This window comes from Brassica rapa, chromosome A08 (assembly GCF_000309985.2).
Source record: "Brassica rapa cultivar Chiifu-401-42 chromosome A08, CAAS_Brap_v3.01, whole genome shotgun sequence".
Lineage (NCBI taxonomy): Eukaryota > Viridiplantae > Streptophyta > Magnoliopsida > Brassicales > Brassicaceae > Brassica > Brassica rapa.
This window is the reverse complement of record NC_024802.2, coordinates 7,261,987-7,284,670: the sequence shown is the minus strand read 5'-3', so window position 1 is coordinate 7,284,670 and position 22,684 is coordinate 7,261,987. Positions and strand designations below refer to the sequence as shown.

At 36.0% G+C, this 22,684-nt stretch overlaps 1 protein-coding gene and 1 long non-coding RNA gene across 2 annotated transcripts; one reads left to right on the top strand and one right to left on the bottom strand.

The window, feature by feature from the left end:
* The first annotated feature begins 9,388 nt into the window (after positions 1-9,388).
* On the top strand, positions 9,389-17,126 carry LOC117127454. The gene is made up of 9 exons (XM_033277842.1): positions 9,389-10,922; positions 11,416-11,689; positions 11,859-11,973; positions 12,047-12,171; positions 12,308-12,389; positions 12,482-12,593; positions 12,673-12,836; positions 12,919-13,039; positions 13,104-17,126. The coding sequence occupies exons 1-9, from the start codon at positions 10,734-10,736 to the stop codon at positions 13,443-13,445; spliced, it is 1,524 nt and encodes a 507-aa protein (XP_033133733.1). The 5' UTR covers positions 9,389-10,733; the 3' UTR covers positions 13,446-17,126.
* On the bottom strand, positions 14,853-18,340 carry LOC117127455. The gene is made up of 2 exons (XR_004450466.1): positions 17,952-18,340; positions 14,853-17,864 (listed from the first exon to the last, which is right to left on the bottom strand). It is a non-coding gene; the product is annotated as an uncharacterized LOC117127455 (long non-coding RNA).
* Between the last annotated feature and the right edge of the window lie 4,344 nt (positions 18,341-22,684).

The window sequence follows — 22,684 nt, the reverse complement described above, 5'->3', positions numbered from 1 at the left end:
GAAGAATATATATTTTAGCATGTCTTGCAAGGATCAATTTTGTTTTGATAAAGTTATTAATAGAAATGAGTTATTAGTTAGTTAAAATATTCTCATATTTGAATAATATATTATGCGATTGAAATAATAATCTGTAAGAGTTTACAATTATAAAAAACAAAATCAATCATACACCGTCCCATTATATTATAAAATAGTATAAATATTAGTTTATAAAATATAAAACTATAAAATAATATGATTATAAATTTAAATATTTAAAATTAGATCAATCTATATTTATTTGATAAAATAAATAATTTAAATAAAATCATATTTAAATTTTATTTTATTTTAAAGTATCGCACTGTTTCTTATTTTATGCATAAGAGACATTAATTTACTTTTATAGAAAATCATAGTTATGACAAATAATAATTATACTTAATATTAATTTAATTTTTATTTATACACAAGATAAATTTATAATATTATTTATAAACTAATAGAATTACTAAATATTAATTAAATAACTAATATAGTTAAATAACTTTATTTTTTATTTAATTTTTCAGTTGTAAAATAAAAAATATTAATAAATTATAAAACTATATTGTAAAATAAATAAATTTTGATATTTTTTATGTAAATACTTAAGAATGAATTTTCATAATTTATAAATTTATTAATAACTTAATTTACTTAACTACTTTATTAACTTAATATTTGATAATACAATTAATTTTAATATAATACTATAAATTGTATTTTTATGAAAATTAAATTAAATTAATATTAATAAATAATATTTGTTTAATAATAATTAAGAAACTATTTAATTATTAGACATTAATATATTTTTAATATTTTATTATATAATATTTATCTATTCTTCTAAAAATAGATAGTAAGATTTTGTTAGATGACACTCTTAGAAATCGTATATTTACATATTCTTTAGTTAATTTTTTCATAAAAATATTTAAATATTTAGTTGATTCGGTTGAATAATTAAATTGTTAAGAAACATACTATTATGCATATTTAATATAAGAGTCTAATTTGGTAATATCATATAATAAGATAAAGTTAAATCCAAAGTGTGCTTTTGTTTTACTAATATAAATATTTCATTATATCATATTTTTGTTAGTTCAGAATTTTAAATAGATTCTTCAGCCAAAAACAAAGTCGATCAACCTCTCTTTTCCCTCTATTTTTTTTCAAAAGTTACAGAAAGTGTTCTTCATGTTTTTTTTCCAGCAAGTGTTCTTCGCGTTTATTCTCTAGTGTTGGTCTTTTCTGACGTTGGAGGTTGCCTCTTCTACAGATCAACTTTTCTCTCTGCTTCCCGGTTCTGGGACTCTGGGTGTTTCATCGTCGGTGAGTGTTTGGTTCTGTTATGGGGAAAGCTAGCTTTGCCGGTTGGTTGAGAGTTTTTGGTGTTCCTACAAATTGGTGTGAGCTTGGTAGGGCAAGGGAGTCGGCTTTTGGTTGGTGTCACAGACAGATCTGGTTTTCTCCTTCAAATTTTTGTGGGTGCTTTCCACGGTTGACGGTGTCTTGTCATAGTAGCATTTGTTTCAAGCATGTTTTTTGCATCTCTTGTTACGGTAATTTGCATTTTGATAAGGCTGTTGTGGATTTGGGTTTGTGAGTCTTGATCGATATGGACTGAGGGAGTAAGCATTTTGATGGTTGTGACTTACCAGTCTGACTTCTACGGATAATGTCTTTATTGGTTGCTTGCCGTTTGGTTTTTTTCCCATGAGTGTTCATGGAGAGATTCGGTTGGAAATGCCTTATTTTCATGGTGTTTGAGTGAGTTTCTGTCTTAGATTGTAGAGCATTTATGTATCCAAGGTGTGTGGATCGAGCAGCAGTTCTCTTTGTTGAGTTATGAAGTTTTCGGGTCTTGATCTTATCGTTTGGTGGACGAGACAGCAGCGATAAGTGTGGTATGATGCAGAAGTGGAGAGTACCGGATGGCGGACTATAGGTAGTAGAGGTAACTCCCGATTATTGGTATATTTTCTCGTTTTTAAAGACTGTTAGGTGTTATGATGGTGCTAGTGTTGATTTATTTTTTATGTTTTTTCTTAAGTTATTGTAGTGTGAGTTTTAGTTGTCGTTTCTTATGGATTTTTAATTTTTGAAGCTATTTTACTTAACCGCATTTTTATATGAATATTGATATTTTGCGATTGAAATTCATTTTGGAAAAGAAAAAAGATAGACGCCTCCGCACCTTCCTTACGAACAATAACATTATACAATATACTATTATCATGTCTGGTCAATTCAGTAGTCTATGGGTGGTTACATATATTTAATATTATATAGATTAAAGTTGTTTTCACATTTCCTGTCAAAGAGTCGATCACTTTTCTATATTATATAGATTAAAGTTGTTTTCACATTTGCTGTCAAAGAATCGATCACTTTTCTACGTCTTGACTCTTGAGATATGCATCTAGCTTGTATGTATGGCAGATATATGAAACTAATAATTTGAGTCGAGAGCCTAAAATTCTAACCAACAACACGTGTTTGAAAGATGAAACCAGAGAATTAGAAAAAGACTGTTATTAGCTTCAGAAAGCAAAAGAAGAAATTTCTGAAATTTAACCAACACCTTTACGACCGTTTTAACCAAAAAAAAATGTTTACTTTGTCACTGCAAGACTGAAACATCTTTTACTTGGAAAATGGATTTTGTTAACTCAACTTTCTTAATTTTCTAAATGATATATATATAGTAACTGTGATATATATAGTAACTGTTTTATTTTCCTTATGATTAAATAAATATCCTTTTTTTTAAATGATTTTGTCTGTTCACGATGATGTTCATGATGTTAGTCAGTATTCTCAGTAGTAATATTGGAAAGGATATATCTTATATCCATATTTGGGTTTATCTACTTAGATTTATATATATATATATATATATCTTTGTTGTAGATAACTCTTAAGTGACGCCAAAAAAAAAAAAAAGATAACTCTTTTTTTTTTTTTTTTTTTGACGTCAAAAGGCCATTCTATTACTCAAACTTGAGGTGGTCTGGGTAACCAAACCGGAATAGAACAACCAATAAAAAGTAACTCCCTATGGAAGGATCTTGCAGTCTTAGCTAAAAAATCTGAAATCTGATTGCGCGCCCGTGGAACATGAATGATGCTGAAGTCCGGAAAGCATATCTGTAATGTCTCTATTCTCTCCAATTCTGTCGCAAAGCTTGGCCAATCTTGAGGGTCCTTTAACATTGCAATCAGCTCCTTGCAGTCTGTCCCAAAGTTCTGGCATGTTGAATGTTGAAGCATATTTTCCATCGCCCACCGCAGTGCTTCTACTTCCGAATGCAAAGCTGATTCACGTCGAGTGAAATTCTTTGTTCCCATAAGTTGAATATTCCCAACACTGTCCATCCATACCCAGCCGCATCCGCTAAAGTGAGCAGAAGATGTCCAAGATCCATCTAGCAAGCATATATTACCCAAACGTATGACTTGGGCTATCCCAGGGATATTAGCTTGAACCACTGGTTGTAACACTAGTTGCACCGCTTCAATAGCATCAAACCATGCATGACATTCACTCTCTGCGTGTCGAACTAGCTCCAATGGATCTCTATCTATTCCTCTGAAGAGTTTGTCATTTCTAGCCTTCCAAATGTACCATAATATCCAGGGATAAGGATCCCTGTCTCTTTCTGGCTCGATGATGCTATTCTTCCTCCAAAACAGATAATCCATATTTGTGTAGACACTTGATACCGGAAATATATCAGGGCTTGTTGGAGTCGATGATAATGACCAGACTTGAAGAGCTGGCGGACATTCAAAAAATGCATGGGTCACAGTTTCCTCTAATTCTCCGCATCTTGGACAGTAATTGTCACACCTCATATTGCGTCTTGTCAAGTTCCTCGTTACAGCCACATGACCAGTCAACAATTGCCATATAAGATGACATATCTTCTTTGGCGCCTCTACCTTCCAAGCAAAGGCTTGGAGCTTTGTGATGCTCGGCTCTATAACTTCTTTCTCCGCTGCTGGTTTTAATACATTTTGTGCCACCCAATAACCAGATTTAACCGTATATTGGCCATTCTTTGTGTAGTTCCAGCAGAAAGTATCTCGGCGATGAGTCGAGCTTATGGCTAAACTCCTTATGAGAGGTATGTCCTCAGGGATGACGTAACTCTCCAATAGACCAATATTCCATTCCTTCGATACTTGATCAATAAGATCGCTGACTCGCATATTAGGGTGCATGACTGGCGCTATGGAGTTAGCTGGTCTCGCGGGGGTCGTTGGAATCCACGGATCTCCCCACACCTTAACTTCATATCCGGAATGAATTTTCTGTCTGATCCCTAGTAGTAACAATTTCCTGGCTGCAATAATGCTCGTCCACACATAGGATGGGTTGTTAGCAGTATCCACTCTTAGTGGAGAGCTCAATCTATAGTATCTTCCCTTCAAAACCCGTGCAACTAGGGAATCAGGGAACTGAAGTAGCCTCCATAATTGTTTAGCCAACAGGGCCAGATTGAACTCATGGATCATACGGAAACCAATTCCACCCTCCTCTCTTGGTAAACAAACTTTCTCCCACTTCGCCCAGTGTATCCCTCTCTTTGGTGGATTTGAACTCCACCAGAACTGTGCAATGGCACTGGCAAGATTTTCACAAATCTCTAATGGGAGCAGAAAAGTAGACATAACGTACGTCGGTAGGGCAAGCAAAATGGATTTAATCAACACTTCCTTTCCACCTTTTGAGAGCCATCTGCCTGTCCATCCATTCACTCTATGCATCAACTTATCTTTCAGAGTCCTTGTCATCCAAGGTTTATGTCATCGAGTCTTGTATATAAACAAAGGGCAATTTCTCAATGTAAATCAGAAGTTAATAGTTTACGCGAATATTTCACCTTACATGATATCAGAGCAATAGAATTCTGAAATCAAAATTTGTTTTTTTCATCATCGTCTTGAGAAGTTCTCATAATCATGGTAGACGGTGATGATTCTTCCGCAAGCAAAAGTTCGAGTTCTCAAGTTGAGCAAAGTAAAAACAGTGTTGCAGCTCCCTACTCGCTGCATGCATCAGATAATCCCGGTGCTTTGATAACATCAGTGATGTTTACCGGTGAGAATTAAAATGAGTGGTCTACAGAGTTGATCAACGCACTCAGAGCCAAGTGAAAACTAGGCTTCATAGATGGGACTATACCTAAACCGTCCATAGATGATTCAAAATTTGAGTTGTGGTCGTCGGTTAACCCGATGATAGTAGGTTGGATTCGTTCATCAATTGAAGCTCGGTTCGATCAACTGTTATTTTTATCTCAGATTCTCATAACTTATGGGAGTTTCTCTGTGGGAAACAAAGTGAGAATTCAGCATCTGAAGGAACAACTTTCATCGTGCAAACAGGAAGGTCAGTCAGTGATGGAATACTACGGTCGCCTAGCCAAGACGTGGGAAGAGTTAGACATGTATAAATCGGTCCCGCTTGCAGTTGCAGTGCTGCTACTGAGTATGAGAAGGAACGGGAAAAAGAGAAATTACATCAGTTCGTCGTGGGTCTTAATGAAGCTCGATTTGGTGGCGTTTGTCAAGGGATTATTGCAAGTGATTCATTGATTGATCTAGGTGATGCGTACGCTAAGATAGTCAGGGAAGAACAACGTCTCAATTCTTCGAAAGAGAGAGAAATTCAGCAAAATGCAGTTGGCTTCGTTACCAAAAAATAGACAGTGGAACCAGCACGACGTTTGAATCGGTGTTCTCATTGTGGTCGCAGTGGTCATGAAAAGACCAATTGTTGGCAATTGATGGGATTTCCGGACTGGTGGGAAGAGAGAGATCAACGAACCGTGGTGAAAATATAGCTTCTAGAGGCCGTGGTCGTGGTGGTTCTGATCGTAATAGAAGCTAAGGTGCAAGAGTTAACAATGCTCAGGCCACGACCTCAAATTCATCTTCTTTTCCGGTGTTTACAGAGGAACAATTGAGAGCGCTTTCACATATGATAAATGAGAAAACAAAGTCATCTGATAAGCTGTCTGGTAAGAACAGACATGGTGATCTTATTCTTGATACAAGAGCTTCTCATCACATGATAGGAGATGGTTCACTGTTAATGAACGTTAAAAGTACTCCGCCTTGTCCGGTTAGATTTGCGGATGGCAACAGAACCTATGCTACGCATGTTGGCATATTCATTCTCTCGGAAAAAATAACATTATCCAACGTGTTATATGTTCCGAATCTCAATTGTTCTCTTATCTCGATGTCTAAACTGCTACATCAAACGTATTGTTTTGCTCTTTTAACGGACACTATTTGTGTTTTACATGATCGTTTCACGAGGACGCTGATTGGAGCAGTTGAAGAGCGAGATAGGGTTTATTTCTTCAAGGAGGTCATGGCTGCAAGAGTCTCCGCTTCTCATAGAGTTGTTAGTTCAGTTGATCAGGATTGTTGGCATCAAAGGCTAGGACATCCTTCATTTAAAGTGTTGTCTTCTTTGAAATTGTGTTCGTTTTCAAATAAATATGTGGCTCCTCATCCTTGTGATACTTGTTTTAGAGCAAAACAGACTAGAGAAGTTTTTTATGATAGTTTTAATAAAACTAAAGATCGTTTTGAGCTCATACACTATGACGTTTGGGAACTGTATCGTACTAAATCATCATCTGGAGCAGCTTACTTTCTTACTATAGTAGACGATTATTCACGATCAGTTTGGACATATCTACTACTGGAGAAATCTGAAGTTCAAATTGTTCTTCAAAACTTCATAAAGATGGCAGCAAAACGGTTTACTAAGGATGTTAAACCGTAAGGAGTGACAATGGTATGGATTTTATGTGTCTCTCAACATATTTTCGTGAAAGCGGCATACTTTATCAAACTTCTTGTGTGGCTACACCACAGCAAAACGGTCATGTCGAGAGAAAACATCGTCACATACTTAACGTAGAACGTTCACCGTTCACTGTTGTTTCAAGCCAGTCTTTTGATCAAATTTGGGGGGGGGGAGCTATTCTCACATCATCTCACCTTATCAATCGTATTCCGTCATCAGTGCTTAAAGGACGCACTTCTTATGAGTTACTCCATGGTGTTTTGCCAAGTTACAGTCATCTTAAAGTTTTCGGCTGCTTATTTTATGTTCATCTAAAGTTAAGAGATAAGAACAAGTTCAGTCCAAGAAGTGCTAAATGCATATTTGTAGGCTACCCGTATGGTCAAAAAGGCTGGAAAGTTTGTGATCTAGAGAAGAAGGAGTTTCTTATTTCAAGAGATGTTATCTTTCATGAAACAGAGTTCCCACTAGCATCAATATACATAGTCAACCCACCTGTCTCGCCAACAATACTTCAAGTGCATTATGCGGGTGATGAAGATCGGGAAATAATGGAAACTCCCACTTCCAGTGACAGGGGGAGCTTGGATATGACAGTTACATCATCAGCTACTCCTGTGACAGAAACAGAGCCATTTAGCTCTATCAATTTTTTTTTCTTTTTGAAAATGACATTTTTACTCTCTCACCCTCATCGTCTTCAAATAATTACAAGATTGCCATTGTCATCAATACCCTAACCACCATGAACAACCAATTTGAAGCTCTTAATGCTCCCAAAATCGATTTACCCTTCTTCTTTCTCAATTCTTATGAACTAAACACAACATCTCTCTCACTTTCTCTCCACATTAAGCTAAAAAAACCCAAGATTTTGATTCTACATTTTTTATGATTCATAAAGTCATAGAAGCTAACGATTCTGGGTGGGTCACTTTCGTTTCAGATTTTGTGTTCTTGGAGAAGCCTTATGTGTGCTAAGTAAGTTAACTCACCCATTTAAGGTAAAAAATCGAGTTTTTTCCAGATCTGTTCGTCCAGACGACTTACCTAGAAGTCGTCTGGTCAATGCAGAGGTTATTTTTGCAATTGACTTTGAAATATATTTCTGAGATGACTGAAATATAAGTCGTCTGCTTTTGTTTGGTTACAAAAATCTCCAAAGAACCTAGACGACTTACATGTAAGTCGTCATAGGTTAGTTTTGCATTTGACTGGATTATTTCACAAGGTTGACTTTCCTGGACGAATTACATTTCAGTCGTCTGGTGGAAAATTGAAATATCAATATTTTATTAAAACCCGATGACTTACATGTAAGTCGTTGTAGGTTAGTTTTGCAATTGAAAAAAAAACTTCAATATTTAATTATACCCAGACAACTTACAATTCAGTCGTCCGCCCGACGACTTACATGTAAGTCGTCCACGATTTTATTCTGAGATTCTGGTCAAACCTCGTAAATCCTGGACGACTTACATGTAAGTCGTCGGGTGGACGACTGAATTGTAAGTTGTCTATATATAATTAAATATTGAAGTTTTATTTTTCAATTGCAAAGCTCACCTATGACGACTTAATTGTAAGTCGTCGAGTTTTAATAAATTATTGATATTTTAATTTTTCACCAGACGACTGAAATGTAAGTCGTCCAGGAAAGTCAAACTTGTGAAATAATCCAGTCAAATGCAAAACTAACCTATGACGACTGAAATGTAAGTCGTCTAGTTTTTTTGGAGTTTTTTTTAACCAAACAAAAGTAGACGATTTATTTTTCAATCGTCTCAGATAACAGATTTCAAAGTCAATTGCAAAAATAACCTCTGCGTTGACCAGACGACTTATATTTTAGTCGTCTGGAAGATTTAGATTGAAGTCGTCCGCGTCGACCTAAATGGACGACTTCTCTGGAAGTCTACTAGACGACCTCTGTGGATGACGTCCACGTCAATGTTTAATAACCTTGCATTATCTCTAAAACTATGTGGGCTACTGAATGAAATTTATAGCTTAATTGGTGATATTTATGAGGTTACCAACATTCACGTTAATTAAAGTTTCTAACTGATCCGAGAAGAGAAGACTTCCATGAAAGTCTTTTACGCTAGTTTTTAAGTCTTCTACGCTAGTTTTTGAATAACTTGTATTTTTAAGAGTGATAAGTAACTTCAAAATATGTAAAATTCATATTTTCAAAATATGTTTTCTCCCTTAGTTTTACAAATCTAACTAAGTTTTTCAACACAAACTTATAAAAAATATGATATGCTTTGACTATTTACTATTGTTTGATTTCATCTCTTAAGTATTATTGTTATAGACACTAATGATGATTATTGTTATGAGTTGGAAAAATGGTTAAAATGCTTCTTAAAATTTTGTATCAATATGAAGCTACCAACATTCTTGTTTATTAAGATGAAAAAAGGCCATTGGAGTTTATTATTGCATATGAGAGATCCAAAAATAAAAAAAAAGGCTATTGAAGTCTATTATTTCATTGATTTGTAAATGTGTAAACACATTGTTAGCACATGTATTACATCTTGGAAAACATTATTACTGATTTTACAAAAAATTCACAACTAAAAGAGTAGACATGCAAATCACAAAACATACCACAAACAAAACTATTATAGATCATTCCTCTACAAAGACAAGCTTGGACTCCACTTGATATGGAAGAAAACTTCGTCAGAAGACTTCCAGGATGTCCATACGACTTCCACGAAGTCCAGACGACTTTCAAGAAGTGATAATCAACTACTTGCAATATTGATAAATAACTATACGGATAATTGATTCTACAATGAAGCTCTCTCTGAAACACTTAATTGATATGTGGTTTTTGCATGTATGACATCGTTGATGGACATGCATGTATGACATTGTTGATGGACACGATCTCTTTGTAAAGGTTGACCACAACGAATGATTCCGATAAGCTTTATATTATATAGTCTGCAAAAAATTGCATAGTTTGAAATTCAGATTCAATATTAAAGTGTAAAAACTTTTAAATTCTAATCACTACAATACAGTAATGCCACCAGATCATAGTGTATTATGATACCACTGCAAGAAATTGTGTTTTTAGTTCGAACTAATTTAACATTCAATTCAAAAGAAAAAGAAAAAAAAAACACATTGCTGTAAGAGATAAAATAAAAAATGTGTAAAATTTATGTATCTAAGGAAATGTGTATCATTAACTTCTACAGTATTCATGTACTTGCATTGGTATCATAGTACACTCCGTGTGGGGGCAAGAGAGACGATTCCAATATGCCGCCCGATTCCAATATACATTGACATTTCAGCTTTTACAAACACTTTTCTTATCTTCAATTTTATCTTCAAAGGTTTATATATTTATAAATCCACTAAAATCTAACACTACTAAAAGCAAAATAAGCAGAGCATACAGGATGCCACGTAGGATTTTTTATTTGGCCAATCAGGTTCATTTTTTAAAACACGTCAGACTCGGTTTTTTCTTTTGCCCGAAGTCGAGTAAGAGATTTCGTGGGCTTGCTGCTTTCTCTTTGGGAGGCTTACCGATCTCGCTTTGGGCTTTAAGGGATTGCGATTCGGGCTTCGGTGTGATTCTTCTGTATCGCGAGAAGAATCATTTAGATGAGCCGACATCTACAGGTGACGCTTCTCCTCACCATTATCGCTTCGGTTTCTCCGATCAAAAAGAGAACCGTAGACTCCATTGATTCAATCCTAAGCTATCAATAGTTTCGTTTCGATCAATCAATACCCCTTCATTATGTTTTCGTTTCACCTCCCTCTTTTCCTCCTCTTATATAATTGATCTTTCTTCTCCGTAGAATGCAAAACCCTAGAAAAACTCAGATCTTAAGATATGGCGATGAAACGAAATGGAAAGTCTCCTGCTTCTTCCGGCTCTGACGAAAAAGTGATGTTCTTCAGAGATGTCTCTCTAGGTCCTCATGAAACCCGTCTGCGCTTTCGACTCATCCATTTCTGGGAGGCTCAGAACCCGGTGAAGAAGACCCTTATTGGCCTGGAGATGCTTCTCATCGACGAGCAGGTACGTCGACTCCCTTTTGTTAAGGCTAATTAGTTATGTTAGATTAGTTAATTAAATCTGGAATCGTGATTTTGCCGTTTATTTAAACTCTGAAGGTGAACCTAGGGTTAATTAGTTACGCTAATAAAACTTTTTAGATTTTTCCGTTCTCTTATACGGTATTGTATTTGTTAGATTCTGAGGTTTGTTTCAATTTTGTGTTTTGTTATTTTTTACCGACGATATAAATTGTTTCTAGACCGTGAGATCCGTTATTGGGTTCATTATTTATTATGTTATAATAGTTAATTAAACTTTGAGCTGTGCTTTTGACGTTTCTTTCAACTTTGAATAAGAATCTAAGGTTAATTAGTTATGTTATTAAGATTTTATACTTTGATTTTGACGTTTTGTTATACGGTTTGTTTGTTAGTTAGTATGGTTTGTTATCGTTTTTGTTTAAACCCGAGGTTTGATTCTCTTTTTGTGTTTTTGTTATTACTTTCGACAATAGGGAACTGTTATTCAAGGATTCATCCCACCAGGACGTATTAAGAAATACTTGCCTGAGATGAAGCGAGGTTCAGTTTACGAACTCATCAACTTCTACGGATCGAAGAACAAACCGATGTACCGGGTTGCTGATCATATCGCAACCGTGTCCTTCGCATGGAACCCTGAGTTGTCGGTTCTTCACGACATTCCAATCCCTTTTGATGAAGACCGTTTCAGGATGCATTCGTATGAGGATTTTGAGGCCAACTGTGATCTGAAAGGTGACCTCTACGGTAAGCATACTAATTTTACTAAATTTATATTTTGATGTTGTTTTGGTCTATGTTCATGTGTGCTAAAGAAATGTAGAATTTTATTGGGTTAAATAATTAGTTCACGTGTTTTGTTTTTTTATCGGTAGATTAGAAAACTGAGTTGCGTTCTTAATGATAAATGTTCTAGATGTTCTTGGCCACATGAAGCTGGTCGATGGACAGAGTCTTACCGAGCGTCCCACTATTGATGAAGCGAAGGTTGCTACAACTCGGCACATCATGATTCATGTGCAATCACATGAGTAAGTGTGTTCTCCTATTTTGAATACCCCATCTCTCTTTAGTTCCTAAGTTTCTAAGATTTTTTTTTTCCAGAGGACCTGTCATGAAGCTCTACCTCTGGGACCAGACAGCAACGGATTTCTGCAAGAAGTTTAAGTCCTATGAAAACACTCCCACAGTTCTTTTGGCCACAGCCGTTAACACTAAACGTCTCGGAGGTTATCATTTATCCATTTTGTTTCATGTTTGACTGATTATTGTGTCATGTTTTAAAGTTATTAACGAGGTTCTTATAAATTGGCTGCTAGCTTTACACTCTTATCATCTTTAATCCTTCTTCTGTCATTTTAACAGGTACCCTGGCACTGAGTTCTATGTCTCCCACACGGGTTTTCATGGACAATGATGTCCAACCAACAATTGATTACCTAGCCTGGTATGTACCACCGTCTATATAAGTTTATGTTGAGCACACATTTACGCAAATTGAAGTTATTGACTGAATCTATGATTTATATTTATTGTTAGGCTCTCCTCAAACCCAGAGATTGCTAAGCAGGTTAGTGCAGAGGTGGTCACTAAGCGGGAGACGATGACTATATCTGACATATTCTCTTACATGACGATGGAATCTGCAAAGGTAAATATTAAGCTAAATATTACTTACAAATTTTAAACGCTTATATGTTTAAATTTTAAATGTTTTTGGACTGTTGCAGGATGCCTTTTTTGAGTGCACTGCTACTATTGATGATGTGGTTCATGGATCTGCTTGGTACTATATTGCATGCACTGGGTGTCATAGTAAGGCTACCAAAGGCGCAAACTCATTGATTTGCACGAACCCAAGATGTGTGAAGGATACCACAGCTGGAGTTGCACAGTATGTTCATTGGCCTCTATTATCAATTACACTCTCTCTTATATTAGTTTTAGATTATTAACTTCTGATTATTACATAATAGGTACCGTGCAAAGATTTCGGTTTATGACAGCACTGAACAAGGATTTTTTGTCCTGCTTGGTGATGCTGGTTTTCAATTGACTGGGAGGCACGCATCTGAGTTGGTCAGCAGCTACTTTGAGGTAAATATCCATTAATTTATACTCTCAAGTGATTGAAACTCACACTATTGTTCTTGAATGCAAGGCCAATAAAGACAAAGGCCCTGACCATGAAGTGCCTGTCCCGGAAGCTCTGATCAGCATAATCGGACAGACCCATAAGTTTTGTGTGAAAGTTACAGACCACAACTTCTCTGGCAACACCCGAGCTATCACTGTCACCAAGATCCTCCCTCCAGAGACACCATCACCCACAGAAGGCTCTCTTGGAAACGCCATTGCTGCAACGTCCATGGAAGCAGTGCAGACTGGAAGTGATATGTGTGAGCCTTCAAAAAGCCGTGGAGATTCTGCAGATGAAGAGAGTAAGAGAACGTTTGACAGTGCTGATCCAGAGAAAGTCAAACGGGCAAGATGTGAGAAATGATGATTCAGTTCGATGATGCTTAAGTCTTTGCATTGAACTTCAAGTATTATGTTGGTTTTTGAACTTTTGCTTCAGTTTAAGTACTATTTTGGTTTTAACAAGACTTTGCTTTGTTTCATTTCAGACCTTGGCTTTTAATCAATTGAACTATCCTTCCTATATAGTTTTCTCAGATCAATTGTTATCATGATTTAAATTCGTTTACATAACCCAACTAATTTAGCCTCATAAATATTTCGCTAGAATTGCTTATTTCCATATCCTATATACTATTTGAACTCCACGTAGCCGTCACACACGCACATCGCACAGCAGGAAGATCTTAGACTATGTTACATTTTTGAAACTTCTTAAAATCCCATATTCCATATGATCCTATATTTATGTTAAAATCTCATCTAAATAGGAAAGTAATAAATTCATTCAACCAGTAATTATAATCTTTGACTATAACCTTTCAAAGGGAATGAAAAAAGGAAAAGTAAATCAAACTCTTCCAAAACCCTTATTCTCCTGCGTTAGAAAGAAGAAGACTTGAGAAAGACCAAGACTTCATCTGGTTCTTCTACACTTCCAAGCAGCATTCTTCTGGAATAAGTTGGTGGTGCGGATCTCTGTTTTAGCGGTATGGATAGCCTCCCCAATAACCAGCACATTGAAGTGCCAGGTAAATACCAAATCTCCTGCATGTTTCTCTCAAATAAAGAAAATTAGATGCATCCAGTATCGTTATTATCTTTTGGGTTATAATTATTTTGTACCAAAGAGTATGAACATTCAAACCATATTTAACCACAAATTGGTTTGGGTGGCAATTCTACTCATTCAGCATAGAAAGTTGGAAACCTACATTATAATTCAAATTTTTTTATATAAGAACTACCCAGAAACGTCACATTATTTATATTATTTAAGTTTTATACACGTTTTTGAGAGACTAAATAACACCATGTCATTCTTATAATTATTTAAGTTCTTGATTACGTTGGAATTATTCCTTATGAATATAAGGGACAATTTTATAGTCAATGATATATAGTGGCTATATAAATTACGTTACATAAAAAACCAGTAAATTGTATGCTAAGTGTCTTTGTTTAGACAGACAATCTTTAATTACTTAGACATCTATAACCATATACTTAACTATCACGAACGTTAGTTTCATTTTTTCATAAATATAATATATATATATATATTAGTTTCTAAGTCTTCACAACAGTATGTCTCGAGTTTTTTAACTCGAGTTTACGGAATTGAAAATTATATATTTATTTAACTTACATCAGAAATAATATATATATACGGTATTTTTTAATTTATTCATTCAGGATTTTTTTTTTGAATATTGTTGTCTTACCGTTGTATTCAACAACTTTTATAGATTGTTTTTTTTTGTAAATTTTCCGTTTTATATAGTTTATAGCTAATCTAAACCCAGTGAACATAAAAAAATGAAATTAATACTTAAAAACTTCCGCTAACATAGAAACTTCAACGAAACTGAAACACTTTGGAATAAAAAACTCATAAAATTAACATTCAGTAATAAATGCTCATTCACACCAACGTTAAAAGACAAAAAATCATATATTTAAACTCACTCTATTTACCACATTTCGACAAAGGATTAACGATCATCAAAACTGAAGATCCACACCAGCTGAAAGTGAAGAACATAGTCTACAAAGAAATATTCAGAGGCTTTCATCCCGATACAGGTAATTTAAATAAATAATTTTTTCCTCCCATTTTTTCAGAAATCTGATAAAATATTATATTCACAGATTAACTATCTCGAAAATATCGACCAAGCGATGATACAAGCCAATAAAGAAGGGACTTACACATAGGTTTACCCCACCTAAGCCAGGTACAAAACTTTAAATATAAAAACAAATACTACTATATTCAACTAAACGTATGCTGACTAACTATTCTTATCCAATTTCAGGTCCTTTCTTTCTCATGCCCTCAAAAAAATTCTGATATGCGAAAGACTTAATCTGCTTCCTCCATTATCTACTTTACTTACAGCTTTTTTGGCTTTTAAACATTTGCGTAAACTCGATATACAACACACTTTTTTGCGTTCAAAGAATCAACACCAAAATTTAATATGATATTTTGGTTCAACATTTTCATATAAGATAACCCGGGCGTAGCCCGGGAACGAACCTAGTTTATTGTAAAGTTCCTTAAGATAACGAGAGATGCCAAGTTCTTATATTAATGACTCATGGTGACATATGCATTTGATGCCAATCAATTCTTAGTACGACATATGTCAGTCAATATATCTAGTGATTTACATTATAGGGTAGTTTTCATCATTTTATTACATAGAGGATCACTTTCTGCTACCACGGTAGTTTTTTTATGGTTAAAGTCTATAAAACCCTCTGATGAAATAAAGCCAACTTTATGTTTCCCATGTTCCATGTGTTACAAAAAAAAAGTTGTACATGTTTTGTATTACATGGCTTGCTCACATTTTTAATTTGTATACGTCAATAAGTATCCACATGTACACTTTTTGTTCCTTATGTACATATATTTGCTATCCACATGTACATTGATATCCATGTGTACATCAGTTCACAATATCAATGCGTACACCATTCTCATGATATGTGATATTCACTATCCACATGTACATCGGTATCCATGTGTACATCAATTCACAATATCCATGAGTACACCATTCTCACAATATCCATCGGTATCCATGTGTACATCAAATCAGTTCACAATATCCATGCTTACATCATACTCATGATATCCACATATACACCTAACTGAAGATATACACTTGCACAATATCCACAACTTCTAACGTACACCACCGTCCCAATCCACCACAATAGCAACACATATATGGATTCCAAGAAGAATCAGACTTGGTTTTTTGATATCTCACTAACCACACAAGAAGAGAGAATATGCATACGAAGAAGGCATTGATGCCTCAGGATTCAAACCGTTAACTTTTCAATAGCATTTGAACATTTTCGTTTTGAACATCTCTTCTAACAGCCATGCGATATATGCTGATTGTAAGATCTATTTTTGCTGTTTTACATAAGAAAATAAAAGGCAGAAAAATAATCTGAGGAACTAAACTCAATTAGAATCAAGAAATAATGAGTTTCGTTCCAGACTCCATTTGAAATTTCTCAGCAGATTCTACATATCCCCCAGTGACAAGAAAATTCATGACCAGATATTCATGTCTTGTTTCCAAAGCTTGACAGAATTCCACCAGTTTCGAACGAGCACCAAAACATCGACTTGAGAATATTTGTAAAAAGGTTAGAATCTTTAATTTCAGTAAAACCCAATACGTAATCGACAAATCTTATGAACTCTGCGGCGGCAGTGTAAACTCGTTTGGAAACTTCGGGAAGATAAACAACGTCGCTTTTTGGTGTGTTCATGATAAGGTCACTACAAGAAAACAAAAGATATACGAGGGCGGTTTTCTTCGTGAATTCGTCGTAAAAGCAAGTTTACGAAGAATTTTCGAGGAAACCCGTTTCGTCGTTAAACGTTTGTCGTAACGCATATTTCCTCGCTAATTCGTCGTAATATAGCGACGAAATGATTTCGTCGTAAAAACGAAGAAAAGCATTTCGTCGTAAAGAACACGTAAGGACGCCGCTAAGTTTCCTCATAAATACCTCGAAACGAGTTTCTCATTTTCTCGTAAAACACACGTAAATAACTCGAAAATATATCCTCGTAAAGTTCACGTAAATACCTTGAAAGTTTTCCTCGTAAAGAACACATATACTTTTCCACGTCATTTCCTTGTAAATTCTTCCTCGTAAAGAACTCGTTAATCTTCCACGTAAAGAAGTCGCAACATTAGCTATGAATTTGCTTCGTTTCATTATTTTACAGAAATATTAAAATATTATTAAAAATAATTAAAATTATTTAATTTTTTAATAAAATTAAAATTCTAAAAAGATCAAAAACCAAAAATTTTTATATATAAATAATTTTTGAATTTATAATACAAGAACCGAATAAAAAAGAACTAAGAGTCGTTCATCGCCCATTAGAATTCATCACTCCTCGCCGCTACATCCGCCTCGGCATGTGTGTCGGATGATGACTCGCCTGGAATAGGATTTTGTTGTCGCATGGTCCTCAACAAGGTCTCCTATTCCGAATTTGTGGCAGCTACAACGTCCAAGAAGCCCTCGAGTCCACCCACACGAGCTGTGAACGCAGATCGCGTCGAGCTCAACTCGTGACGCTGCTCAGTAGACTCTCTACGCAGCTCATCGGACTCTCTACGCAGTTGAGAGACTTCATCATCCCGTCGCTTTGCTGACCATAAGACGATGTCGCTCTCAGAACATCGTTGACGGAACCAATCCCCAACGTCCGTCTCTTTTTTTTAGGGACAATCTTAAAAACAAAAAATAAATATTGTTAGTAAAAATTTAAAGTTAAATTAAATGAATAATAAAAAAATTAAAATTTTAGAAAATTTACCTCCTCGTAAATCTTATCCACTTCAAGTGTGGATAAGGTGACGGGTAATCCTTCGGTGGACTGTTGGGTCAGCTGGGTCTGGCGGTCTTCAACCCGAGCAACCAAGTCGTTGTAAATTTGCTCAGACTTGCCATCTAGAAATACGCCCGCCTTGTTCTTGTGGGTCTTCTCGTAAAGTTCCACAAGAAACGGAAAACCTCCCGTCTCTTTGGCCTAAAAACATTTAAGAAAGTCAAAATATATAAATATATAAATATATATTAAAATTTTTATTTAATAAAATATTTAATTACCATTTCCAAACGGACACCGGCGTGGGGTTTTCGGCCCGTAGTGTAAAGCATCGGCCCGTTCCCGTGCTCATCGACCGTGTTACGGGAGTTAGAGCAAGACTGGGCGATTCTAATGGAATCAGGAAGACGCCAATATCGGATGAGGCCATCCCACACATCCGTGGTGAGCTCAGCGGGTTTGCCACGCTCATTTGTGATGTGGTGACCTTCACGATCCAGTCACCCATCCAGTTGGAGACCGTGTCCAACAAGCGAACTTTCGCTTTCGCGACAAACTTCTTCCTCACCCTTTCACTGATCCCCAAGGCCCAATTATATTTTTTCTGTTGGAAAAAATAAATTAACAATTAGTTTTGTAGAAAGTATATATATAAATCATGAAAAAATTAAAGTATCTATAATGAATTAATAGAAACTTACAGCGTAAATTTTGAACCACGTGTTTCTGACGTGGTGAGGCGTCTTACTCTAGTTCGGATGTGGCATGGAGAAGTAACCTTTCATCGTGTCGGTTACGTTCGGATGTGGCATGGAGAAGTACACCAAATTTGTTAGACCGAACACCTCCATTGACGACGGGGTCAAACCATTCACATTTGAAGAGGACGCATTTCAGCTTCAGTATCCCTGGAAATTCGACTTCAATAATCTCCGTCAAGATCTCGTAGAAATCTGTTTCTCCTTTCACACATATTCCATAGTTACTGGTCGTCCGCTGTCTACCATACTCATATGTGTGAAAAGTATAGCCTCGTGTGAAATACATTTGTGATGTGGTGACCTTTACAAGTGGAGATTGAATTATTTCGTGTAACCACTTAGGATAATCTGCATCGTCGTCATAATCAACCTGCAAAAATAAAGAGAATGTTGAAATACAGATCATGTATGAAAAAAGAGTTTGAGTTAATACATGATTCCGCAACCACTTAATGAAGTGTTGATCTTTCTTTTTGTATACGTCACTTGTGGATATACCAGGAAATGTTTCTTCGACTTGAAAAACAAATAAGCTGTAAAATCACATTTTATAGGAATGAATCTCTCACAATTATATAATTAATTATACTTATATGTTACCTTTCAAAATAACGCATCAATGAATCCTCGCAATTGAGTAGAATATAGGTGTGTGCACTATGAGCGTCTTGTTCACTCGACCACCAAACCTCTTTAGACTTCCCACCGAATCGTCCAATCTGGCTAAAGATGTCTGGAACACCAGAACCTGCATATGTTGACGCAACACCACCATCATCATATCTTCTTGGAGCTCTTCTCCGGATACGTACTTTTGACGCAAAGTAGTACGATGTGAAGTGAGAAACTTCTTCCGTCAAACGTCCAGCAATTATAGAACCTTCAACTTCGGCGAGGTTCTTTGCTTTTCCTTTCAAATATTTCATGGCTCACTCATACGGATACATCCATCTGTAATGTACAGGTCCACGAAGCAATGCCTCATATGGGAGGTGGACAGCTAGATGCTCCATGACGTCAAAAAATCCGGGAGAAAATATATTCTCCAAGTTACACAATATGATGGGAATGTTCTCCTGAAGCTGTTCCACAACTTCTTCTTTAAGAGTGCGTGTGCTCAGATCCCTGAAAAATGCTCAAATGCCTTTTATATTCTAAAAACAATTAAACACATTGTTAGTCATATATTATTTTCCAAATTAGACCGTTATAAAATTATTGTGATATAATACACTACGCACCTGCAAGTGCTTCATGTACGTTTGTTGGAAGTAGCTCCGCAAATGCAAAGGGCAGTAGTCGTTGCATAAAGACATGACAATCATGACTCTTCATCCCGGAGAACTTTTGACCCTTTTCAACACATCTAGAGAGATTCGAAACATACCTATCGGGGAACTTCACTTCTGATGCCACCCAGTTGAACAACACCGACTTTTTTTCTGAAGACAATCTGAATATCGGAACGGAAACTTGTCCATTGCTTTTAATATGTAACTCGCTTCTTGAACAAATATCCGGCAAGTCCAACCTCGATTTTATGTTGCCTTTTGTCTTCCCTGGGACATTCAATATTGTATTCATGATGTTCTCAAAGAAATTCTTCTCTATATGCATCACATCGAGGTTGTGGCGCAGAAGAAGATCCTTCCAATATGACAACTCCCAAAATATACTCTTCTTGTGCCAGTTGTGATGAACACCGTAAGAATCAGGCATATTACAAGGGACATGCCAATTACCACCCCAACGAACTGTTTCGTTAGCTCCGTAGTATTCGATTTGCGCTTCAATTTGTTCTCCAGTTAGATATGGAGGAGGAGGGTCTCTCACAACCCTTTTGTGCCTAAACAAATTCTTGTTTCTTCGGTAAGAATGGCCAATGGGAAGAAATCGACGGTGACAATCAAACCAACTTGTCTTCCTACCATTCTTCAGTTGAAACGCATCTGTCGTTCCATTACAATATTGACAAGCTAATCTCACATGTGTAGTCCATCCAGACAAAATACCATAGGCAGGAAAATCACTTATGGTCCACAAAAGCATCGCTCGCATCGTAAAATTCGTCTTCGTTGAACAGTCATACGTCCTCACCCCTGTTGACCACAAATCCTTCAACTCTTTTATCAATGGTTGTAGGAAAACATTCAGGGACCTTTTTGGATGGTTCGGACCATGTATTAATATGGTCAAGAATAGCAACTCCCGTTGCATGCACATCTCCGGTGGCAGGTTGTATGGTGTAAGAAAGACTACCCACAATGAATATTGTCTCCCTGACATTCCGAACGGACTAAATCCATCTGTGCATAGTCCGAGATACACATTCCAGCTATTGCTAGCAAAATCTGGATGTACTTTGTTGAAATGTTTCCAGGCACTTGCATCTGATGGATGAGTCATCTCACCATCCGTCTGAGTATGCTCGGCATGCCATCTCATCTTTCCAGCAGTCTGCTCTGATTGATACAATCTTTTCAATCTGTCTGGAATTGGTAGGTACCACATCCTTTGGTATGGTACCCTATTACGTCCCCGTCCTTGCGGCTTGAATCGTGGCTTCTTGCAGAATCGACATTCTTCTACCTTCTCATCATCTCCCCAATAGATCATGCATATGTCGATGCAAACATCTATCATCTCCGAAGGCAACCCAAGACTATAAACCAGTTTCTGAATCTCATAATAAGAATCAGCAGACACATTCTCTTCCGGCAAATACTCTTTAAACAAGTCCGCCCATTCGTTCATGCAACTTTCAGGTAGATTGTGATCAGTTTTAATATTCATCATTCTAGCAGCCAATGATAATTTAGAGAGACCTTCTCTACTAGGCACGGGCATTCGGGGTCCCAATCGGGTTTCGGTTTTATCCATTCTGGTTTCGGTTTTTCGGGTTTATCAAAATCAACCCCATTCGGGTTATATAAAAGTTCGGTTCGGGACCGGTTCGGGTTCTATCGGGTTCGGGTCGGGGTTAGTAAATCTTCAAAGAACCGGTATAACCCATTGTACTTTCGGGCTCGGGTCCCAATCGGTTATTCGGTTTAAAAATACCTGATTTGTACCTATTTTGTAACTAAAACATAAATGAAATCGGTTCTTCGGATTTAAAATACATGATTTGTACATATTTTAAAAGCCAAAACATAAGTAAAATCGATTCAAAAATAAGAAAAAACATCAAACGTGATCATTCAAAATCAAGTGAAAGATAAACATAGTTAGTGATAGAAAGAAAACCATATAAATGAAATCATAAAACAAAAAATAAGTGCTCATGAAATGAGAAACATTATTCAATAAAAACAAAACCAAAATCTAAAAACTTTAGGCATCAACCGCCACATTCCACCATCAACCTTCATGTAACAGATAATTATTTTAGAAGTTCAATAATATCTTAAAGTATTTTAGATACATATTAAGAATTAAGATCATATTTGGTAGAAGTTCTTTTTGTGATTATAAATGTTTCGGGTTCTATCGGATATCCATTTAAGTTCGGGTTCGGTTCGGATAATACCCATAACCCAAAATACCAAAAAACAGGATCCATTCGTTATTTATATCGGGTTCGGATCGGTTCGGATTCATTTTTATCGGATCGGGTTCGGTTTAGATTTTTGGGTTCGGTTGATTTGCCCAGCCCTATTCTCTACAACCACTGTAAAGTGGTTGATTCGCCGCGTTTAACAATTCGTAAAACTTTTTTGCATCTATATTAGGTTCTTCATCTTCATCATGAGTTACGAATGCATCAGCTACCATATCATGAACCATATCATAATCTACCATCTCCTCCTGATGGTAACTATGTTCATTATGCAAATGATGATCAACCGGTTCTTTTTCCTGAAAATTGCTATTACTATTACTAGCTTCATTCTGATAATAATTAAAACCTTCTCCATGTTGAAACCAGATATAGTAATTTAGCGTGAAACCTCTATTTAT

Bases quoted from the DNA above. Each gene is read 5' to 3' on its own strand.
- LOC117127454 (XM_033277842.1), top strand. From the start codon at position 10,734: ATGGCGATGAAACGAAATGGAAAGTCTCCTGCTTCTTCCGGCTCTGAC. The intron at 12,172-12,307 runs GTTATCATTTAT...TCATTTTAACAG, and splicing joins TAACACTAAACGTCTCGGAG to GTACCCTGGCACTGAGTTCT. The intron at 12,837-12,918 runs GTATGTTCATTG...ATTACATAATAG, and splicing joins ACCACAGCTGGAGTTGCACA to GTACCGTGCAAAGATTTCGG.